Genomic DNA, 21,786 nt, shown 5'->3' on the forward strand with positions numbered 1-21,786 from the left:
GATACCCTACCCAGTACATCCATATGCACTAACAGAGCATATGGACGGATTTTCTTTAGAAGACAGTCCCTTTAAAAAGTGCATGCAAAATTATCCGTTGGCCCGTTATCTTCCTCGTTTGTGCGGCTTGTGGCGCAGGCAGAGCTTCAGGAACAAGGTAACGCCAGCATGCTCCTGAAGCTCCGCAGACGCACCAAGCCTGCCACCCAAACAAGGAAAATAACAGGACTACCGAACGAGGGTAAGTAAGTATGATTAGTATCCATGTCGCCAGCACTACACACCTGGTTAGTGCGGGTGAAACTGATGACAGTTCCCCTTTAAGCCTGAAAAAGCTTCTTGTGTTAAATTGGCCTCATCTGACAGAAGAAAAATGATTTACTTGATTTTTTGTAGCTCTTGTTTACAGTACAGGCCGCTGTATACAGTACAAATAACAGACATACCTATTGGAGAGAGGGTCGCAGCCTATTCTTTTCTTAGGGAATGCAAATGTGGGTGTGAGTTTTTGGCTTCCATCCACCATGTTATATAAACCTAGGATGCAAAGTTAAATCCTCTACTTGTCTTCCCATTCAATGGGTCATTGTGCAGTACATGGGCCGTGCGCTGTCCTGTGTTATGCCCTCATGAAGATGTCTGTTTATAGGTACAGGAGAACACACGGAGGCTCAGACAAAGAGCGATTTCTTCTAAAGAAGAAGTAGAGATAGGCATGCAAATTACATGAGTAATGACCTACAGAAATGTTGAGGTTTAATAAAACATGGGTGAAAGCTGGCATCCTTTATCTGCAAATAGCTCATGCAGAAAGGAATGAAGTCCATGCCCTCTATTTATGAGTGTATTAGTCTTGGTTAATGATTCTTTTCTATTGATTCACGTGTTCCATTAAGATATTTATTGCACAATGTTGTGTAAGTAATTGACCACATCTGCATTTATAGATACCTTGTTTACTTTTATATTCTATTAAGATGTGATGGTAATAACTCCACCATGAATACTTCTGCAGAGCCGAGCATGAATGTTTATTCCAGTAGGGTGACACCTGGCAGTGAGTTATCGCTTGTGGTATGTCCAGTCTGGAGGCCTTCATACACACTTCACCAGCCAATCAGTAGGTTCGGCAAACTTATATCTAAAGATGGCCGTACATTTTCAATTGCTGTTGGCCAAGCATACATGTGGCTGAAGGCCATCTCTCCTGAGGGGTAAATTCAGACAGCCGCGGCAGTGGTTTATCTCTTAACCATTACCACTGAACAATAGCCAGTAAGTTAAAACCCAGCATGCTCAACCCTTCTCCTCTCCGGCACCATCTGTTCGAGAAGAGTTAGGAAGTCACCATACACTTTAGACATTGGAATCCTATAAAAAGTGTACGTGCACCTAAATGTGTATACCCACTAAATAGACCAAAGGAATAAGTAGTCATGTTTTGAGCTGCCTGGTAAAGATTCTTAGATTGAATAAATTTTTTTTAGCATTAAGTAATTTCAGCAGCATGTCCTCTTGACTGTTAGACTTGAGCTACTGTGAAAGCAGCAGTGAGAAAGGGGAAGTGAGAATCTTCATGGTCAGCATGTGAATAACATTATCATTTAGCTTAGGAAGGGGAAGTAACAAGCACTTGAAGCAGAACAACAAAAGCTTAATAGTTGTTCATATATATGATTTTTCTTATCCCATTGCGCTGTGTTGCAACATGGTTGTAAAGATCCTCCCTGTGACGTCATGCACGGGCATAATCACTCCATAGGGTCTTATATATTAAAAGTAGTACAGCTAAAATCGGGAGTAGTTGCCATTAGCAACCAGTCATAATCCCCTTACATCCTTCCCTTCAATCCCCTGGTTGGACTTGATGGACGTATGTCTTTTTTCAACCATACTAACTATGTAATCCAGTTTATATCAAGTAGCCTGCAAGTCTGAAAGCTGAAGTATTGTTGCTGCAGACTACCAGAACTAAAGGTGGTCGTACAGCTCAGAGAGTTGTTGTATGGACAACAGACCATCGCCCAGCCCAAGTCTAGCATGCCCAACCCCACTACCTACCATTGTGCGACAGTTGCGTGTACATTAGATTGTCAGCAGCTTTCACTGAAATTATTGACTTTAGAGCATGCATCCACCATGTGGTTATGTTTATAGGGGTTCTGGCCAACGTTCAGAACATTTAGTTCCAAATACCCCTTTCAGCCTTTTGAAAAGTAGTCCTTGGTTATAACTCCACAATAGAAGAAAAAGAAAGCGGAGCGCTCACCTGTGGTGTACACCTAAAAAACTCTCTAAGTGTAAGAAGATATGTAAACTAAGTAGGACAACATAACCAAGGACTACTTTATCACAAAGAAAATAATAAATGCCAGCACCACCGTATTATATATATGCCGTGCATATGACTCCTGGTTGACTCACTCAAGTGCATGTAATGGAACTCTGGTGAGAGCTACAAGCTAGAAAACGTAGCAAAGCATATAACTCCACAATAAAAGAAAAAGAAAGCGGAGCGCTCACCATTCCGTGGCAGCTGGTAATCGGGGGGCTTGACAAAGTGCCTAGGGGCGTGTAACGGTCCGTGGCCCGACGTCTGAGTTCCACCCTTACCAGCTGCCGCCTCCCTGCACAGATCCATGCCCGGTCCAGAGATCACCTCACTGAAGTGACCTGTCTGCCACGGAATGGTGAGCGCTCCGCTTTCTTTTTCTTTTATTGTGGAGTTATATGCTTTGCTACGTTTTCTAGCTTGTAGCTCTCACCAGAGTTCCATTACATGCACTTGAGTGAGTCAACCAGGAGTCATATGCACGGCATATATATAATACGGTGGTGCTGGCATTTATTATTTTCTTTGTGATAAAGTAGTCCTTGGTTATGTTGTCCTACTTAGTTTACATATCTTCTTACACTTAGAGAGTTTTTTAGGTGTAAACCACATTGTAGAGCACATTCCACTGCATTATGCTGGATTCCTTGAGTTACCAGAAACGTGTTTTACCAGATCACGCAGGGCAGAAAAATGTGAAGAAAGCTATGGGTCAGGTTTCATAGATGAGAATTGTGCCAGGGGAATAACACCGCTGAATAAAAAAAATTAAATAAGAGAAAAACAGAAGCAATATAGTATGTTACAGCAGACAACAAATTCTTATCTATCAAGAAGATCCGAAACTATAGAAGTTGTGCATGTTTTCATTTTAGAACTCTCTTACAGATTGCAGAAGGTATGGCCTACATAGAAAGAAAGAATTACATCCACCGTGATCTGAGGGCAGCCAACGTGCTGGTTTCTGAGTCTCTAACGTGCAAAATAGCGGACTTTGGTCTGGCCCGAGTTATTGAAGATAATGAATATACAGCAAGAGAAGGTATGTTTTTAACTATCAGATATACACAGTTTGATTGACTTATACAATTGGGGTACTGTTTTTTTTTTAACAACCTTATTAGAATGCATGGCATATTACTAATGTTACCAAATATTCAGCCTCCCCATTGAGGAAGATGGCACAAGCTAAGCACTTACTCCCCCATGAGATCTATGAAGCATTTGTTTCCTCTCACCTGGAGTACTGCAATGTGCCCTAAGTAGTTCTGCCCAAAAAGGACCTGCAGCCATTCCGGTTAGAGCAACATGCTGCAGGGAGACTGATTACACATGTAGATGCAAGAAGTACAATGAAAAAATCCCTCTTAGGCGCTGCTTCTCCCAACGAATATACTTTAGGCAGATGTTCAGATAAAGCCTTTTATTAATCGACCAATGACGCGTTTCCTGTTGAAACCCTTCCTCAGATGCCAATCTGAGGAAGGGTTTCAGCCCGAAACGTGTCATTGGTCGATTAATAAAAGGCTTTATCTGAACATCTGCCTAAAGTATATTTGTTGGGAGAAGCAGCGCCTAAGAGTGATTTTTTCATTGTACTTCTTGCATCTAGTGTGGGAAGATTTCTATCTGATTCCACCCCCCCCCCCCCCCACGGCATTGCAGCACTCCCGGTACCCAATTGGAGGGGTGATACGCTCATATATATTACGCTCAAGGTGAGCACAATACCAACCTTTATTTGTTTGTAAGGGATAATGCACTAGGCGCCCTGTGTGGTTTCTTTCTCTTTTTTCCCGTTTCCACTACACATGTATATGGCATTCTTACATCACACCATAACTTATCCCCTCGGCTTCTTTGACTAAAGAAACCTTTTTCCAGAATCTTCCAGAAATGTAATGGTGCTCACCAATTCTCACACCTGACTCCAACACATTGTGACTTATTCTCTTCCCCTCCTTCCTCAATTTGTGGAACGCCATATTAAAAACAATGAATACCTATTTCTTTATGCAGGCCTATGCAATTCCTTAGGAACAGCTCTTAAACTATTTTCTCTTCACCTGTTTCATGTGATGTGAAGTTTATTGATTCCCAATAGAGAACAGCACTTTAGAAATATTGTATCTTATTATTTACAGCACATGTGAGAAAACCCTAGTGCTGTGCTCTCTTCTGTATAAAGTATGAAGGTTGTGACTGGCATATTTGCTGTTTCAGGAGCTAAATTCCCTATCAAATGGACATCCCCAGAAGCGATCAACTTTGGCTCATTCACTATAAAGTCAGATGTGTGGTCATTTGGAATCCTGCTGTATGAAATTATAACATATGGAAAGATACCATATCCAGGTAAATACCGGCTGGTATTATGGGTGGTAAAGGGGTACTCCAGTGGAAAACTGTTTTTTTTTTTTTTTTTAAATCAACTGGTACCAAAAAGTTAAACAGATTTGTAAATTACTTATATATAAAAATGTTAACCCTTCCAGTATTCATCAGCTGCTGTATGCTTTTCTCTTTGAATTACTTTTCAGTCTGACCACAGTGCTCTCTGCTGACACCGCTGTCCATGTAAGGAACTGTCCAGAGCAGGATAGGTTTTCTGTGGGGATTTGCTTCTGCTCTGGACAGTTCCTGACATGGACAGATGGGTCAGCAGAGAGGATTGTGGTCAGACAGAAAAGAACTATACAACTTCCTCTATAGCATACAGCAGCTGATAAGTATTGGAATGATTAAGATTTTTATATAAAAGTAATTTACAAATCTTTAACTTTCTGGCACTAGTTGATTTAACCCCTTAAGGACTCAGCCCATTTTAAAGGGGTATTCCGGGAAAAAACATCTTATCCCCTATTCTTTCGATAGAGGATAAGAGGTCTGATCGCGACAGGCCCACCGCTGGGACCCCCCGCGATCTCCCTGCAGCAGGCCGCATTCTATGCGTAGCTGCATCTGGTTTCAGAAACCTCTGGGCTTCCGAGACGGGGACGTGATATCATGCCACGCCCCCTCCATTCATGTCTATGGGAGGGGGTGTTGCGGCCGTTATGCCCCCTCCCATAGAAATGAATGGCGGGGGCGTGGCATGACGTCACGTCCTCATCTTGGAAGCCCGGAGGTTTCTGAAACTTCAGACGCAGCTATCCATAGAATGCGGGCTGCTGCAGGGAGATCGTGGCGGGTCCCAGCGGCAGGCCCCTCACGATCAGACATCTTATCCCCTATCCTTTCGATAGGGGATAAGATGTTTTTGCCCGGAATACCCCTTTAAAGGACTCAACAATCTTCGGTTTACCATTTTCGTTTTTTCCTCTTCATCTTCTAAAAATTATAACGTGTTCAATTTTCACCTACAGACCCATATAAGGGCTTGTTTTTTGCATCATCAATTGTACTTTGTAATGACATTACATATATTATAACATAATCTGCGGCGAAACAAAAAAAAATTTATATTTGTGGGGTGAAATGAAGAGAAAGAATGCAATTTTGCAACTTTTTAGGGCTTCCGTTTCTACGCAGTGCACTTTTCGGTGAAAATGACAATTTTCTTTATTCTGTAGGTCTATACGGTTACAGGGATACCCAATTTATGTAGGTTTTATTTATTATACTACTTAAAAAGAATTATAACTACATGCACCAAAATTAGAATGTTTAAAATTGTCATCTTCTGACCCCTATATCTTTTTTTACTTTTGCGCGTATGGGGCCATATGAGGGCTTATTTTTTGCACATCTGTAGTTTTTATCGGTACCATTTTTTATTTGATGGAAATTTTTGATCAATTTTTATTAATATTTTTATGGAATATAAAGTGACCAAAAATTCACTATTTTAGACTTTGGTATTTTTTTACGTGTACGCCATCGACTGTGCGGATTAGCTAACCTTATATTTTAATAGTTCGGACATTTACACACGCGGCGGTACCACACGTGATTTATTTTATATAACTGTTTATTTATGTAAGTTTTGTTGTTTTTTTTATATTATCAAGAGACAAGGTAGAAAACATCAAAGAAAAAATACAATAACAATTCTCTATCGAGTATAGTATCGCACCTGTTTGCCTATACAGACAAGCATAGGTAGTACGTTTGTGGAAAACAATAGTAGCCAAAGAAAATAGGTGTACTCCTGGACCACATTCAATTTGAAATTGAAATGTTGCATTTCCTTTCAGCATAATAAGAATATTCATATTATTATATGAAGTTGAATAGGAGAGCATATGTTTTGGGTCCAGAGTTAAATGTAGCTAAACTTGTTGTTAGGCAGCTCTATTCAGACTATACCCGGGCAAGTGGTGGATAATGTGATGATTTTTTTTTTAATTACATTTTATTAAAAAATTGGTAAAGGGGGGTGATTTAAACTTTTATTAAGGGGGGCTTATTCACATGTATTCTCTTATTTATTTATACCCCTTAGGGGGCTATACTATGCAGTCTTCTGATAGCATACACTGTTGAATGCTATGCCATTGCACAGCATTCATCAGTGTTACCGGCACTCTGCTGCTTTAGCAGGCATAAAGCAGCAGATCACAGACCAGACGACTACGAGGAGGCAGCGTCACTTTCAATTTAGACGCTGCGATCAACTTTGAAGCCGAAAAAAAGAAAGTGTGGGTTTCATAAGAAATCTACATCACAGATTTTGCTTCAGCTTCTACTGTCTAACCCCAATGTTGGATTCAGAGCTTAGATTGCTCAGTACTGCTCTATAATGTCCCCCTTACTGCTTCCTCTTCTGAGGATGTGCCAAAGAGATATATGTGTGGTCAGAATCTTTATTTCTGAATGTGCAGTGTATGGGAGACATCATAGTGAAGCACATGAAAAGCTTCTTCACGGTCACTTAACATGTTTGTTTTGTGGTTACGTGAGGCACTGCATGCATTGGTCTTTATTCTTATAGTAGAGAAGTCATTAATTATAACTTTTTGTGAATTGGGACATTTAAACTTGCTTTTTTTTTTCTTCTAAATTTAGTAGGAGTCTGAGTCGGTGCATTGTTTGCCGACTCCGAGTACCCCAAATTTCGACCAACTCCTCGACTCCACAGCACTGGTCTCTAGTAGGGGAAACTGGGGAAAACTGGTGAAAAGTGGCAGATATAAAAAAAAAAAAAGTTTTTTTTAAAGTCTAGTCCTCTAGGAAACAATAGGAAGGACTCATAAAGGAAATGCCCTCGTGGTGCGACATATTACATGCCAACAAGGTGTAAACAATGGGAAGAGTTCCAAAACCTAGCTAACCATGTAACTTTTTATTTTTAGGGATGAGCAATGCAGATGTGATGTCTGCCCTCCAGCGCGGTTATCGATTGCCACGCGTAGAAAGCTGCCCTGAAGAACTGTACGAGATCATGAAACAATGCTGGAGGGAGAAAGCTGAAGAGAGGCCCACATTCGACTACTTGCAAAGTGTCTTGGATGACTTCTACACAGCAACAGAAGTACAATATCAACAGCAGCCATAGAACATGGACACGTCCTCTAGTTACTGTGTGCAGATACTGATGGCGCGGGCTGGAGATTCCCTCCCTTGCTGTACACCCGCCTCCAGGAGCGAACTGTTCTTTTACAATGACTTGTCTGGTCTCTGAAGCTTTAGAGGGTACAAGGGTGTCTGCGACCGTCGGCATCAGATTCTTACACTGTGTGTAAATAATGGACTATGTTTCTTTTTTTCTCCCTGTATTTAATATATATTTTTTTTTTTTTGTTTTTTTTAGCTCTAGCTGTGACGTTCCACCTGTAATGTTCCACCTGTTACCTATTCACAGCTACAGCCATTTTATGGGTTGTTGCAATGTATTTGATAATGTATTGTGCCACTCTCCCTTTTGTAATAGGATTAGCTTCTGTTAATAGGTAAGCTGAGGGTTTACCTCCAGTATGAGGTAATGAGGTCTTAATTATCACACGAGATCAACGTGCCACGACACCGCACTATTTCACAAGAGTAGCCAAAGCGTCTGCTGCACATAATAAGTTAGTGTTTGTACCCCTATACTGTCCAACTCAGTGTTTCTCAACCAGGGTGCCAGCAGCTGTTACAAAACTACAACTCCCAGCATGCCCGGACAGCCAAAGGCTGTCCGGTCATGCTGGGAGTTGTAGTTTTGCAACAGCTGGAGGCACCCTGGTTGGAAAAACACACTGGTCTAACGATGCGTTAGGTTACCTGCAACTCAACGTAAAGATCAATACTTATAGTGAGATCTCAGTGAGTTTCTCTACTATAAACTAGGGCTGAGTGGTATACTGGTTCATACCGAATACCGACATTTTTGTGCTGCACGATATGAATTTTTCCCAATACCGGTTGGGCCCCACCCCCTCGGGAATTAATGAATTATCAGCCCAGCGCTGTGCTGTCCCCACATCTGGGAACTAATCATATGTGACCTGCGAGCGCTGTTCTGCCCCCCCCCCCCCAATTAATTATCAGCCCAGCGCTGTCCCCATTGGGGTAAATACTCACAGATCACCTGCAAGCGCTGCCTCCCTTGTCCTCCTGTTTGTTACAGGCCGCCGGCGCTGACACTCTATTGTACACTGTACCCCTATGCCCAGGCTGCAAAAGATAAACAAAATAAACTTTAACTCACCTCCCCCGTCGGTCCGGACCTGCTTCCTGGGGACGTGAACGTCGGACAGCCGTCAGCCTATCATCGGCCACAGCGATGTTCCGCCTCGGTTGGTGATAGGTTGAGCGCACTGTCATGTAAGAAGCCGGCTTCTTACATGACAGTGGGCTGAGCCTATCACTGGCCTCCTCTCTCGGGATTTCCCAGGTTGCAGAGCGTCGAGACCTGACATCACTGGTTTGAGTGACCGCTGGGTGGGAGAGAGAGATCATTTTGCAACAGCTGTAGGCACCCTGATTAGGAAACACTGGTGTATTGCATTAAAGGGATCACAGGTGTGTTTCAATGGGTGGGAGGCAGGACAAACTATGGAACGTGTAGTTTAGAGAACAAAATTCAACAGGAAATACCCAATTCTAAAAGGTACATGCCACTAAAATCCCTTCAAAAAAACCCTAAAATGCCACTAAAATGATGGATAACCCCTTTAATCTCCTGGAAAGCCCATACCTTATCAGGCTAGGTTTTCACAGAGGTTTTTTTTTCCTGGCATTTTTGGCTCAAAAACTACAGTGGCCGTTTTCCAAAGTCAGAAGTAGAGCCAGTAGGAAGAATAACTAGAAGTCCTTCCTTTTTATATTTCCTATTCCTTTTGAATACATTTCTGGCTTTGGCACAAAAACTGCAGTGGTGGTTTAAAATAAAAACACCAGAAATAAAAAAAAAAAATTCTGTCAAAACCTAGCCTTAGGCTGCATTCACACCACGTTTTTTCAATACAGTGTCCGTATACGTTTTCTATGTGAAAACCGCATTGATCCGTATTGAAAACCGTATGCCAAAAGATGCATCAGGTTGTGTCCGTTTTGCATCCTGTACGGTTTTGTCAGTTTTTTTCCCGTACCCAAAACCATAGCATTCCACGGTTTTTGTTCCGGGTGAAAAACTGTATTAAACCGTATGTTTTATTTTTATTTTATTTTAATTTTTTTATATATAACATGGGAGTCAATGGGAACCGTACAGAACTATATGTACATACGGTTCCATCCAGTTTTCATCATACGGTTTTGACTTTGCACAGGTTTTCTTCTTGGAATTTCAATCAAACAAGTGAAACTTTGTTCATAATGGAGTGAAAAGTTAAAAACGTATACATTTTTTTCTTAAAAAACAGATGCAACCGGACATAATTTTTTTGAAACCGTATACGGGTCAAAATGTGTTCACATGTTTTGATACAATTTAGTCCGGTTCTGAGGAATCAGTTTTTCATCAAAGACCTGATACGGGAACTGTATTGCAAAAACGTGGTGTCAATGCACGCTTAGACAGGTTAGAGATGGTATAACTAGTATGGCATCTTATCTCTAGTGGGCTTAAAATGATGCTACTTCCTTCCTATTTTTATCTACTATTTAATTATCTTTATTGCTTTTTAGTCTTGCTCTAGGGTTATGATCAGAAACCACAGTTTAGCTGCATGGTGTAGTGCAGGGGTTTCCCAACCAGTGTACCTTTGGCTGTCCTGGCATGCTGGAAGTTGTAGTTTTACACAAACTGGAGCAGTGTTTCCTAACGAAGGTGCCGCCAGCTGTTGCAAAACTACAACTCCCAGCATGCCCAGACAGCCAAAGGCTGTCTGGGCATGCTGGGAGGTATTGTTTTGCAACAGCTTGAGGCTCCTGGGTTGGGAAACACTGAGCTGGAGATATGCTGGGTGGCAAACACTTGTGTAGTGGGAGTCTGAAATACATTAATTCTCTATGCAGAGGTTTAGGCTATGCTCCCTCTTAATTTGAGCAAGCAGAGCTGCAGTGTAGTGTCTGCTGTGTATGCACAAGCCTACCCATCAACCAAAAGGAGACGTCAGTGTTGATATAGTATGATATCCAGAACAGGAGGGACAAATCTCCAGGTATTGTGACACAAGCACTGAGGTTTTAGTACAAGTACCTGCTTTTCATTTAGTTCAGAAGACAGTGATGGATGAACAAACACATTGGGGGAGATTTATCAAAACCTGTCCAGAGGAAACATCGCCCAGTTGCCCATAGCAACCAATCAGATTGCTTCTTTCATTTTGCAGAGGCCTTGCTAAAAATGAAAGAAGCGAGCTGATTGGTTGCTATGGGCAACTGGTCGACTTTTCCACTGGACCGGTTTTGATAAATCTTCCCCATTGTTCATATGATTTCTACTTTACATTATTTCCACAAAAACAAAAAACTTTACGATTCTGTAACCTCCTGCTGTCTTCCAAAGTAGACTTACAATGTTGCTATTTAGTAATAATATTAATTATTGTTTATGTATAACTATGCAGTAGATTATGTATACCCAACATGCACAATACAACATATGGGCATCTTAATGTATTTTATTCAAAGAGGTCCTCAGAGATGAGCGAACTTACAGTAAATTTGATTCGTCACGAACTTCTCGGCTCGGCAGTTGATGTCTTATCCTGTGTAAATTAGTTCAGCCTTCAGGTGCTCCGGTGGGCTGGAAAAGGTGGATACATTTCTAGGAAAGAGTCTTCTAGGACTGTATCCCCCTTTTCCAGCCCACCGGAAAGCTAAACTAATTTAGGCAGGAAAAGTCATCAACTGCCGAGCCAAGAAGTTCGTGACGAATCGAATTTACTGTAAGTTCGCTCATCTCTAGTCCTCAGGCCATCACAGATTCTATCACATAAAGCTCCATCTGTGGGTTTCTAGTGTTCTTGGTTAAACTATCTCCATAACAACCTCTGTGCAAGTGAACAAAGTGAGATGGTCTGTACCAGAGGTTTTTCAGATCATGTTTGCCAACACACATTACCCTTCATCTCTACTAGAATGAGTAGTGTGCAGCTACGTGTCCTTGTAAAAGTGGCTTCAGCCTATGTGCTCCTTCTGGTCATATTAGTCAAGGACCCATGGGGTTGTATTTCATTACTAAACAGTTTTGCTTTGGGTGTGAACTATCCAAATTAATCACAATCTTAGTAACTTTTCTAGACAATACATTAAACTAATGTATATAAAGTGTTTTTTTTTTATTGAATATTGTGAAATATTAACTTTGCTATGGAATTAATGTGGTTGTATATGATTACATGATGCTGTATAAAAGGCAATAAAAAAAAGAAAAAAGGAAAACAGTGTGAATTTAACTGTTCATAGACCAGTGGCAAATCTACAATACACATTCTATTGAGGTAGATTGGAAGGGAACTTGTCAGCAATTTCATGCAGCCCAAACCACAGCAGCATGAAACACTGGGAAGCTCGCCCTAGACATTGATGCATGCTACATTTCAGAGGAATAATAGTTATAACCCTAGGAATGGGGGACCGAGTCACTCTGTAGACTCTCCCTACCCCAGTGGTACTGACAGCTTAAGGCCTCAGCCCATTTGGGCCTTAAAGAGGCACTGTCATTGTTGAAAACTTTTTATATGTTACAGAACTAATCATATGATGGCTTTTTGCAATATATAAATTTATTTATTTTTTAAAGTCAATTTTCCCCAGAAATTAAATTTAAAAAATAGCCACCACTAGGGGTCGTCTGTCTTTAGCCAAACAGACTAGTCTTGATTTTGCAGTATACCAGATACCGGCCGTAAAGCAGGCCAGTATCCAGTATAGGAGAATTCAGCTGTATGCATACTGCGCATAGGCAGTATGCCAGCGAACAAGCTCAGGGAGCGCACACACACACACCCAGGCAGGCAGTGCGGGATGCAGGCAGATCCCCCCCCCCCAGGTTCTCAGCTGCGCCAGATCCTGTGTCCCATTATGCCCCTAACCCCCCCCCCCCTCACAGTACTCAGCTGCCAATACACCCCCCCCCCCACCTGTTCTCAGCCGCGATCGTGTGTATACCCCCACAGACACCCCCCCCCCCCCCAGATTCTCAGTTGCCATTACACCCGAACCCCCGCGTGCCGGATCATGTGTGTGGGGGGCCTGCAACCCAATATTGGGGGACCTGCAACCCAATGTGGGGGAAACTATGCTAATGTGGGGGACCTGCTACCTAATGTTGGTAAACTGTGCTACTGTGGGGGAACACCAGTGACAGCCAGTGACAGATATGTTCATTAGCATCCAACTTTACTAGGAAAAGATAAAACAGATAGAAAAAACGTATTCATAAAAATGCTGTACTTTTATCTATAAAATCCTTGTACTAAATTTATAAAGATCTATTCTTATATTTATACATTTTATCCTGTTATGAACTCGCCATAATGTCTTAGGAATATTGCAGGCAAGCTCCGAACATCTTTCTCTGTGTAACATGTACAGCATGAAACCAGAGAGGAAAGGGTTAGGGAGTAGAGTTGGCTGACTCCAACTCGCTCCCAACTCAGAGCAGACACAGTGAGGGAGACAGACAGACACGCCCCTCCAGTCTGCACACTTAAAAAGTTACTGAGCTACAGATAAATGCTTATATCTCTGGAAATTAAGATCCTAGAGACATAAAGAGTCCTTAAAGCGTACCTAAGTTTTCATTTTTCCCTCCTTGCCTTAAAAAAATCGCAACTCTTATATTTTCATCCACAGATTACTATGAGGGCTTGTTTTTTGCACGACCAGTTGTCCGTTGTAATGCCATCACTCACTTTACCACAAAATGCATGGCACAACCCAATACTATTTGTGTGGGGAAATTAAAAAGAAAACCATAACTCAGCAAATTTTGGAAGGTTTCATTTTCACACCGTACAATTTACGGTAAAAACATGTGTTCTTTATTCTTTGGGTCAATACGATTAAAATGATACCCATGATAATATACTTTTCTATTACTGTTGCACTTTAAAAAAAATTGCTAACTTTTTAACCAGATTACCACGTTTAAAATCCCTCTATTTTGAAGACCTATAACCTTTTCATTTTTCCGTACAAGTGGCGGCATGAGGGTTAATTTTTTGCACCGTGATCTGTACTTTTTATTGATACCATATTTGCTTATATATAACAATACATTTATCAATTTTTTTGGAATAAAGTGTACAAAAAAAAAAAAAAAAACAGCAATTTGGGACTTTTTTTACGATCACCGTACGGTATCATTAACATTATATTTTAATAGTTTGGACATTTACACGTGGCGATACCAAATAGGTTTATAAAAAAAAATTCTTACACTTTTTGGGGGGTGAAATGAGACAATTTACATTTTTATTGGGGGAGGGGATTTTACACTTTAATAGTCCCCTCATTCGATTGCTAATTCTGTTCAGTGCTATGCATAGGGCATCGCACCGATCAGTGTTATTGGTCATCTTCTGCTCTGGTCTGCTCGCTCTCAGACCAGAGCAGAAGACCTGTGGAAGGTGGCAGAGGCAGGTGAGGGGACCTCCGTCTGCCGTTCTGGATAATATCTCCACGGCAGCGCTACGGGCAATCCACTCATCCATTTTAGTGACCGCAGTGATGTAGATGCCGTGATCTGTATTGATCACAGCATCTGAGGGGTTAATGGTGGACATCCGCACGATCGCGGGTCCCTGGCCACTATCAGCAGCCAGGACCTGCCACACATGACCCGAGCATCGCTCCGATACTCACGGTAATGTATAGGACGTAAATGTACGTCCTGGTGCCTTAAGTACCACCACACCAGGACATACATTTAAGTAATGCGTCGTTAAGGGAGTTAAAGGGGTACTCTGCCCCTAGACAATGCCTGATCGCGGGGGTCCCGTGCGATCTCTCCTGCAGCACCCCTGTCATCTGGTGCACGGAGCGATGACTGGCAATGCAGGAGTCGGAGGATTGTGACATCACAGCCCTGCCCCCTCAGTGCAAGTCTATAAGAGAGGGGGTCAGGGCCGTGACATCACGATCCTCCAGCCCCTGCATCACCAGTCAGGCACTGAGCAAAACTCGCTGCGTGTACCAGATGACAGGCTGTGCTGCAGGAGAGATTGCAGGGGCTCCCAGTGGCGGGGCCCCCGCGATCAGACATCTTATCCCCTATTGTTTTCTGTGCCGAGGTTGCTGTGTTCACGTAGATATTCACCTTGTAAGATATTATTTTTGGATAATAAATAAAAGTTAAGTTTTTTGCACATCCCGAGCATTGCCTTTGCTCTTACCTTCTGATTTTGATGCTGGATGTCTCTTGGGGGGCGTGCGGACCCCTAACTACTGTTTCTTGCGCTATAAGTGTGTTACACGATACCCTACATTACTATTTAAATACAGTGCACAAGAATTCATTGAAGTCAATTAATAAAAAACAGGTCCTCTAGGTACAGTTTAGTGTAGGGCTGTTATGTGGACTAGAATAAAAAAAAAAAAAAAAAAAAAAAAAAAAAAAGAAATTAAATAATTAAGGACAGATACTGGACATTTGCCTTAGTACTTGTGCATATGTCCCCGATACCTGATCAGTTACCTGCTGGCGGGACTCCCACCGGTAGGTATCACGGAGGTGCAGTAAGCCACCTGGTACTTCCTGGTTTGTGCTATGGGCTGCAGAAAATTACACAGACCATCATCCCCAACTGTGCTTCTTTTGTGTGTTCAGTAGCTTAACTTGATAAATTCCCACCTCTAAATTTACATGTTCCCCACCATCTTCCTCCCTACATACTTTTGCAGCATTATATGGTCACATGATCACAAGTACCTGAGCAGCTGCATGCTTGCACCTACCTCGGAATGGGAGAAATCCTTTACTCCTCCTTTTCATGCAAATCATTCTATGTTTATATGAAGTAATGTTCATGTAACCCAATAATCTATACTGATCTAGTAACATTTATCAGATTTTTTTTTTTTACTCTTAACTTCCCTAACTCATTCCCTCTCGGGCCATTTTCATTTTTGCACTTTTGTTTTCTCCTCATCCCCTTCTAAAAATCATAATGTACTTCAATTATCCACCTACAGACCCATGATGGTTTGTTTTTTGCACCACCAATTTTACTTTAATACCATTAATCATTTCACCACAAAATCTATTGCGAAACCAGAAAAAAATATAATGGGGCAAAATTGAAAAAAATAAAAAAAAATAAAGCCATTTTGTAAATTTTGGGGGCTTTCAATTCTATGCAGTGCACTTTTCAGTATAAATGACACCTTATCTTTATCCTGTAGGTCCATAAAGTTACCAGGATACCTAATTTATATTAGGTTTTAATTTTATTTTACTAAAAAAATTATAACTACATGCAAAGTATGTATGTTTAAAATTGTCCACTTCTGACCCCCTATATACGGGAAAAATTAGGACTCTTTTGCGCCATAATCTGAAGTTTTTATCGGGACCATTTTTATTTTGTGGGCACCTTTTGATCGCATTTCATTCATTTTTTTTCCTCTAGTATATGAAGTGAATAAAAATGCGCATTTCTGGACTTTGGAAATTATTTTTATTATTTTTACACTTGCACCTTTGACAGTGCGGTTTAATTAATATTGTAATTTAATAGTTCAGACATTTACTCACATGGCGATACCACATGTTTAGGTTTTAATTTATTAGAAAATTGGGAAAAGGGGGGCGATTTAAACTTTCATTAGGGAAGGGGGTTAATGCATATTTACTTTTTCTTCAATTCTTTTTGTCCCCATAAGGTATTATACCATACAATCCTTAGATTGCAGACACTGATCACTGCTTCTCCATAGAAGAGCATTGATCAGTGTTAAATCGGTGCTTTGCTGCTCTAGCCTGGATCTCCGGCATGGAGCAAGAGAACACTGATCAAACAACTAGGAGCAAGGTAAGAAGCCTCCCTCTGTCCTCTTAGCCATTCTGGATTCCGCAATTTCACTGAAGAGGTCCTGAACAGCCCACTGAGCTAACCGGCAACTATTTTCTCCCGTTTGCGATCAAAGTTGATTGTGGCATCTTAGAGTCTGAAGGGTAATGCAGGACATCAGCCCGATCAGCGATGTCAGGCATTAATGTTCTGTTCTGTGAAGCGCACTCAGGAGCCGAGAGCGCTTAACCACTTAGGGACCAAGGGCGTACAGGTACGCCCTGACACACTGGTACTTAAGGGTCAAGGGCGTACCTGTATGCCCGTGGGAATTCCGGTCCCCGCCACTCACCAGGTGGGGACCAGACCGGGATGCATGCTGAAATCATTCATGTTAGCGATTGCCGCAAATCCGGGTTTAAGGGTCTCCAGTGACCCGGAAAATAAGGGGGATTCGGGACTGTTCAAGACACCCACGATCCCCCTCAAGGGATGAGTTAGGTGGCAGGGGTACCACCCCTCCTACTAGTAGTCAGAAGCAACCAACCAATAGCAGATTTGGGGGGGTTAAAGTTTGCTCTGGCCACCCACAGAACGGGGGTACTGTGGTGTGACTGGCAGCAATGGAGGTGCAGCTCCCTGGTACAGACTACGGAAGCCGGTGAGTTGTTTAGCAACATCTGGAGGGCTACAGTTTGGAGACCACTTTACAGTGGTCTCTAACCTGTAGCCCTCCAGATGTTGCAAAACTACAACTCCCAGCATGCCCAGACAGCTGTTTGGGCATACTGGGATTTGATGTTTTGCAATACTTGGAGGCCTACCGTTTGGAGATCACTGTGTAGTGGTCTCTAAACTGTAGCCCTCTAAATCTTGCCAAACCACAACTCCCAGCATGCACAAACAGCTGTCTCGTCATGCTGGGAGTTGTAGTTGCGTGCCTCCAGTTGTTGCATAATTACATCTCCCAGCATGCCCTTCGGCGATCAGCACATGCTGGAAAAGTACAGCTCCCAGCAGTGTATGCTGGGAGTTGTTTTGCAACTGCTAGGGCAGGTTTGCCCCCCCCCCCCCCCCATTACCCTTTGTAAAAAATTGCAAATTTGGGAAAACTGCACTTTAGTGAAAAAAATTAAATAAAGATTTAAATTTACACATCAGACTAACGAAAAGTTGTCAAACACCTGTGGGGTGTTAAGGCCCTTGTTACATTCATTGAGGCATGTAGTTTCCAAAATAGTATGCCATGTGTTTTTTTTCTTTTTGTTGCTGTTATGGCACCATAGGTGCTTTCTAAATGCAACATGCCCCCAAAAACCATTTCAGCAAAATTCACTCTCCAAAATCCCATTGTCGCTCCTTCTGACCCCTCTAGTGCACCCACAGAGCACTTTATACATGAGGTATTTTCTCCTTCACTTTGCTGCTATTCCTGTGAAACACCTAAAGGGTTAAACTTTCTGAATGTCATTTTGAATACTTTGAGGGGTGCAGTTTCTATAATGGGGTAATTTATGGGGTATTTCTAATACAAAGGCCCTTCAAAGCCACTTCAAAGATCAGCAGCAATTTCAAAATCGGAATTTTTCAGTGACTAGTTCAGTTTTGAAGCCCTGTGATGTCTTCCAAAGTGAAAAAACAGGTCAACTTAATGATTCAAATATAAAGTAGACCCTCCCACCTCTTAGGCAGACTCCATTTTAGAATAATTCTGAAGCTGCATGGTTAGCGAGAGGAGGGATAGTTAACCTGTTGCTGATTTAATAGGGAAAGCTATAGCTAGGCTAGTTTATTCAGGGTCCACTACAATCCTGAAGGACTAATCTGATCTCTGCTGTAAGGACAGCACCCCAAAAAGCCCTAAACATCAGTCTGCATTTTTCCCCCTGTGTAATCTAATTGCATTTGCCTGCCTGGCAGTGTGTGTGGCAGGCTCACATCGTATACTGTGCCCACTTGCCCAGTGCCACCACTCATATCTGGTGTCACAATAGCTTGCATTTAAAAAAATAATAATTTTGGACTGTGAAATAGCAGTCAGTTTCCTTCACACAAGTGTGTTTCAGGGCCTGCAAGGGCACAGTGTCACACCAGTGCAACTCATCTGGTGTAACAGTAGTGTACATTTAAAAAAAAAAAATAACATTTTGACTTTTAATAGATTGAATAGCAGTTAGTTGTCTGCAAGCGTGTGTGTCAGGCCTACAGCGTCTACTCTGCCAACTTCTGCCAGTGCACAGTGCCACTCATATCTCTTGTCACAGTAGCTTGCACGCATAGTACCAGTAATCTTAAAAAAAAAAAAATGACAGGCAGAGGCAGGCCACCCCACAGGGGCAGTCATGGTGCTGTGATTCCCTTTGGCCCGAGAATAATGCCCAGTGTTCAGAGGCCACGTACCCTGAACTCGAAAAGTTCTGAGGACATAGTTGACTGGCTAACACAGGACACCCAATCTTCTACAGCTTCCGCTCGGAACCTTGACGCACCATCCTCCTCCAGCTTAGCTTCGGGCACCTCTCAAGTTACCCCTCGCCTGCCTGCCGCCACCACCACCAACACTAACACCACAGCCGCTTCACTTTATCTGACAAGAGTTATTTACACACCAGTTGGAAGAAAGGAGTGATGCGCAACCATTATTGCCAGAAAATGTAGATAACAGGGATATGTCCCAGTCAGACAGCATTACACACATGGACATACGGTGTGATGATGATGATGATGTTGTTGTACCCGCTGCTGCTTCCTTTGCCGAGTTGTCAGATACAAGTGAAGCGGTTGATGATGACAATGCGTCCGTGGATGTCACGTGGGTGCCTGCTAGAAGAGAAGAAGAACAGGGGGAAAGTTCAGATGGGGAGACAGAGGAGGAGGAGACTAGTTGGAAGCAGGAGGAGGTCCTCGCAAGGAGCTAGTGGGACAGTCAGACAGCATGCATCGGCACCCGGGGTCAGCTGGACAGCACACCAATCAACGCATGCTGTTGCCACCACGAGAATGCAGTCATTGCAGAGCTCAGCAGTGTGGCATTTTTGTGTGTGTCTGCCTCTGACAACAGCGATGCCATTTGCAACCTATGCCAAAAGAAACCGAGTCGTGGGAAGTCCAACACCCACCTAGGTACAACTGCTTTGCGAAGGCACATGATCTCACATCACAAACGCCTATGGGATCAACACATGAGTACAAGCAGCACACAAACTCTAAGACGCCATCCTCCTCCTGGTCCAGCATCTTCAGCAATGTCAACCACTGCTGTCCTCCTTGCCTCCTCTCAACCATCCGCCACTCAGTCTCTCGCCTTGAGCAGTTCCTGCTCATCTGCCCACAGTCAGGTGTCTGTCAATGACATGTTTGAGCGTAAGAAGCCAATGTCACAAAGTCACCCCCTCGCCCGGCATCTGACAGCTGGCTTGTCTGAACTCTTAGCCCGCCAGCTTTTACCATACAAGCTGGTGGAGTCTGAGGCGTTCAAAATTTTTTTAGCTATTGGGACATTCAGTGGAAGGTACCCGGCCGAAATTTATTTGCACAAAAGGCAATCCCCAACCTGTACTCGATTGTGATTGTGCAAAAGGAAGTAATGGCATGTCTGGCACACAGTGGTCAGCTGGACCCTTGCCCCAACACTGATACCTGGGTCTGCAAAGCATGGTCAGGGCAGGTATATCACCTACACTGTGCATTGAGTAAACCTGGTGACGACTGCCAAGCATGGAATGCGTGGCTCTGCAGAGGAGTTGGTGACACCGCCACGACTTGTAGGCAGGCCTGCTGCCACCTCCTCTACTCCTCCTACTCCATCCTCTTCCATAACCTCCTCGGCTGAGTCCTCTTCTGCTGCTGCATCTTGCTCCACATCAACGGCACCCCCCCCCCCAGCTGCTATTGCACATCCCAGATACGGCAGTGTCACGCAGTCTTGGGGTTGACTTGCCTGAAAGCAGAGTCACACCGCTCCAGCACTCTTGTCCACCCAGAACGCACAAGTGGATCAGTGGCTGACTCCGCACCAACTGGAGATCAGCAAATGGTTTGTGACAACGGGAAATTTGTTGGCGGCATTGAATTTGGGCAAGTTGACACATGTGCCGTGCATGGCACATATGTGTAATCTGATCATACAACGCTTTGTGCATAAGTACCCAGGCTTACAGGACGTCCTGAAGCAGGCCAGGAAGGTGTGTGGCCATTGCAGGCATTCCTACAGGGCCATGGCCCAAAGCACAGAGTGGTACCATAGGCAGTTCCTGGGTACAGAGTCTCTGAGTTCATGTTCCAGGGCATCCAAAAGACCCTGTGCAAAAGGGGCACTGCCAAAGCACATGCAAAGATGTTTCCTCCACGAAGAGGCACCAGGGGCAGTACCGGGTTCTGCACAGGTCGCAGGCATGTATGAACGACCTGAGAGACAATCCTCCCTTAATGGCCATCCATGACAAGTTCTTATGTCCATTGGTAAGCTGCTTTGAAGCCACATTAGTCCAAACAGTCTCTGCCGTGGCGGTGGGGAGCCCCGGAACAAGCTCCAACAAGTCTTTAGCTCGGATGAGCTTGTAGATTGTCTTTGGCTTCCACAGGTCCGGTTTCAGACCCTCCAGCTGGTGCTCTCTCACAAACCGAACATCCCCATAGAACCAGTGAGTGTTCCAATTCTAAGGAATGGACCTGTCCTACCTTTCCCAGCCCAGCTGTCTCCAGAGGGGCATGAGGAACAAGCGAGACATGGACCTGCCCGCTGAGCCAGTCTTTTCAACAAGAGTTCGCTGCACGCTGACACATGCAAAGGAGGCCCTCAGCAGAGTGGGGATATCAGGGATTCCTTTCCCACCCTTGCGGAGCTCCTTATACATCACAGTCATCTTGACTGTCCATTTTGCCCCAGATAAAGCGAAAGCCATATACACGTCCAGGGATTAAACTGATAATAGAACTACTTCACACACCACTCCTATCTGGTGGCACATTAGATTGCACGCACAGTGCCCCAAATTTGAAGTAGGAGGACCAGCAAAGCATCTTTTTCCATCTCCCGGTTCCTAAAATCGATGCCATATACACTACTTAACACATCTTATAATAACGCAGAGAGAGGAGTCTGAAGAAAAGGAGTCAGAGAAGGAA

At 43.2% G+C, this 21,786-nt stretch overlaps 1 protein-coding gene across 9 annotated transcripts in view; it reads left to right on the forward strand.

Moving 5' to 3' along the window:
• LYN (LYN proto-oncogene, Src family tyrosine kinase) overlaps positions 1-8,060 on the forward strand; it is a 92,961-nt gene extending 84,901 nt beyond the window's left edge. For all 9 annotated transcript variants that reach the window (XM_056521945.1, XM_056521944.1, XM_056521940.1 and 6 more), the window contains 3 exons: positions 3,221-3,374; positions 4,556-4,687; positions 7,627-8,060. In XM_056521945.1, coding sequence (XP_056377920.1) covers positions 3,221-3,374; positions 4,556-4,687; positions 7,627-7,829 — 489 coding nt within the window. In that variant the 3' untranslated portion in view covers positions 7,830-8,060. The remainder of the gene's footprint in view (positions 1-3,220; positions 3,375-4,555; positions 4,688-7,626) is intronic.
• Positions 8,061-21,786: the final 13,726 nt, after the last annotated feature.

Source organism: Hyla sarda, chromosome 5 (genome assembly GCF_029499605.1).
Source record: "Hyla sarda isolate aHylSar1 chromosome 5, aHylSar1.hap1, whole genome shotgun sequence".
Taxonomy (NCBI): Eukaryota; Metazoa; Chordata; class Amphibia; order Anura; family Hylidae; genus Hyla; species Hyla sarda.